Raw genomic sequence first — 2,734 nt, 5'->3', positions numbered from 1 at the left:
CCCGTGACTCAAACAAGTGGCACCTCGCGGCTCCACCCGTTTCCCGCCCCCCCCCCCCCTCAGCCGGAAAGAGCTCAGAGGAGCTTAACTCCAGTCCCACGCCATCATTTCAGCTTCACACCACCTGCCTCGCAGACGTGGGGACACCCGGACACAGCCCGGCACGCCAGCTCTCGCAGAGACCGGGTCACCGGGATCCTGCCGTGACCACAGGGCGCCCGGGTGCAGCCCGCAAAGCGCGCCGCCCGGCAACCTTCCCGCTGCGCGGCCCTCTGCCGCCCCCTGCCGCCGTGGCGTAGACACTGCAGGCCCGCCCACCCGCCTCCGGATTGGCCACTACATGTCTCCGGGCGTCGAGGCCCCGCCTCCTCTCCGGGTCCTTTGATCACGCGCCGGAGGGCTCTTCCGGGGCCGGAGCCAACCCACGGTGTTGCTGTCAGGGCTGCACGGCGGGAGGTAAGGCATGGCCGGGCTGGATGGGCTGCAGCGCGCCAGCACCCGGCAGCTCGGGGTGCCGGGGTTCTAAGGTGCCCAGGCGGGCAGCGACCCCTCGGCATGCTCCAGGTCCCCCCCACCCCAAGCCCCGAGCCTCCCAGCGCCGTGGGAACCACCTTCTGCCCCCCGTGGCAGGCCAGCATCCTAAGATCGGCCTCATACCCTTCCGGCTCTGGCCCCCTCGGCCTGAGGCTCGCGACTGGGAACTGGTAGAACTGGCCCACGGATCTGGGGCAGTTAGCCCGTACCTCTTCCGGGACAGGAACTTGGGCCATCTCAGTGCCGCCGCCCCAGGATTATCTTGTTTCTGTCGATGGGGGCCATCCTTTCCACCTCTGCCTGTCAGCCCTGGCAGGGAGGGGAGGGACGTGGGAGGAGCCCCGGGTGTACTAGAGGCAGGTGACATCATCTAGAAGATAATGTCCATCTCTACCGTGTCCACACTAGTACCTGAGACCGTGTAGAACCCAGGTCTGAAGCTTAGGAGCCTGTAGCGTGGGGACAGAACCAGGACCCCGTCACCGCGGTGCAGGGCCCTCCTATTTCTCGTCCATTTAGCCTTGCAACTACAAATGTCTAGCAGGCATCTGAGCTGGGCCACACCCTCATGTGTGCATAAGCGCTGGGCAGGAAGCATGCTGGCCTGGCTGGGATCTGGGCCCTACCCTTGGTGCTCAGAGCCTTGGATACCTGGGTGTCTCATCATCCTAGTGTTTGGCCTTAAGTGTTCCCTGACTTCCACTCCAGCTTCGGGGAGGGATACAAACCTGCTTGTCACTATAGGTATAACTGATAACCTCCCTTCTTTCTCCCCAGGGAGCCCAGGGGAGGCGCCCTCCCGAGGCCACCGTTGCTCATGCAGACCACTCAGCCATCTGGCTGCCGATGTCATGAGTAACACGACAGTGCCCAATGCCCCCCAGGCCAACAGCGACTCCATGGTGGGCTATGTGTTGGGGCCTTTCTTCCTCATCACCCTGGTCGGGGTGGTGGTGGCTGTGGTAAGGAGCCCCCACATCAGACGTGGCTAAAGCAACTTCTGGGTGGGCCTGGCCTGGTGCCCACAGCATCTCAGCTGTTCTTTAAGGGTGTGGAAGTGGGTCCTCAGGATGGGCCATACTGACCTCCTCCCCAGCTTCCACAGTCCCGTGTCTCTGTTACAGGTAATGTATGTGCAGAAGAAAAAGCGGTGAGTGTCCTAACCCCCACCCCACGCTATGCCCTCTACCCTAGCTTCCCCTTTCCAGGCTTAGTCACTGGAGAGGCCCTTTTATGGCCCAGTAGTATCTCTGGGGAGCAGACACCAAATTCAAGTGTCAGAGCAGGGTTGGGGCCTGGGCTGAGCCTTGCCCTCCCATTTCCCAGTGTGGACCGGCTTCGCCATCACCTGCTTCCCATGTACAGCTATGACCCCGCAGAAGAGCTCCATGAGGCTGAGCAGGAGCTGCTGTGTGATGTGGGTGACCCCAAGGTGAGAATTCTGGATCAAGCACCATACTGCAGCTGGAGACCATTCTGCCCTCAATGGACCAGCCAGATACCTCTAACATGCTCGGCACAGGGTGGCTGGAGCTGCATGCTCTTCTCTTCCCCACAGGTGGTACATGGCTGGCAGAGCAGCTACCAGCACAAGCGAATGCCCCTGCTGGACATCAAGACGTGACTTGCTGTCCACCCAGATAGGTACAGGGATGTGCATTCTAACAACGCCCTCAGCCTACCAAGCACAGATGGGTTCTTCCTTGTAGAGGGGATGGCTGGGTGACAGCTTTGTTTTCTCTAGTCCGCTTGGACCTTGGGCACAACCCAAGAGGCCTCTGGAGTCATTCCCATGGCGACAGGCCCAGCTGTATAGTATCCAGTGTATATATTTTGTAAATAAACTTTTGTGGCTCCCAGTTACCCTTGCTGAGTGTGGGTAGGGTCGCTGCTTGTAGCATGTTACCCCGATTGCTTTATGCCCTGCTTGCCCCACACACCAGAAACTCAGTCCAGAAAAGGCTATTTTTTTATTCAAGTAACTGCAAATAGGAAACCAGAGGGGAGCCCCAGGCCGGGACAATACTGGCCACCCCTCCCCCACAGAACAAGGGGAGAAGGCCGGCCTACACCCTTTTCCCATCAAAATGGGCCCCCTCCTCACTCAGCTGCAGCATCCAAGGGGCAGCAGGGCCCCATTTTCCCTGGTGTGGGGTGGTTGGTAACCAGCCTGCTGCGCCCCAGCCCCCCTTCCCCCTAG

At 60.5% G+C, this 2,734-nt stretch overlaps 1 protein-coding gene across 2 annotated transcripts; it reads left to right on the top strand.

The window, feature by feature from the left end:
• Positions 1 to 327: 327 nt before the first annotated feature.
• On the top strand, positions 328 to 2,397 carry Smim29 (small integral membrane protein 29). Of its 2 annotated transcripts, XM_052744365.1 has the most exons (5): positions 328 to 456; positions 1,312 to 1,496; positions 1,659 to 1,684; positions 1,861 to 1,966; positions 2,093 to 2,397. In XM_052744365.1, exons 2-5 carry the CDS (start codon positions 1,386 to 1,388, stop codon positions 2,156 to 2,158), a joined length of 309 nt encoding a protein of 102 aa, XP_052600325.1. In that variant the 5' UTR covers positions 328 to 456; positions 1,312 to 1,385; the 3' UTR covers positions 2,159 to 2,397. The 2 variants fall into 2 exon arrangements, with proteins under 2 accessions (XP_052600325.1, XP_052600326.1); XM_052744366.1 differs by lacking the exons at positions 328 to 456; positions 1,659 to 1,684 and having other exon boundaries at positions 1,381 to 1,496.
• The last annotated feature ends 337 nt before the right edge of the window (positions 2,398 to 2,734 follow it).

This window comes from Peromyscus californicus, unplaced genomic scaffold, assembly GCF_007827085.1.
Source record: "Peromyscus californicus insignis strain IS unplaced genomic scaffold, ASM782708v3 Scaffold_19__1_contigs__length_69161282, whole genome shotgun sequence".
NCBI classification, from domain to species: domain Eukaryota; kingdom Metazoa; phylum Chordata; class Mammalia; order Rodentia; family Cricetidae; genus Peromyscus; species Peromyscus californicus.
The sequence above is the reverse complement of the archived record's forward strand: the minus strand, read 5'-3'. Positions and strand labels throughout refer to the sequence as shown.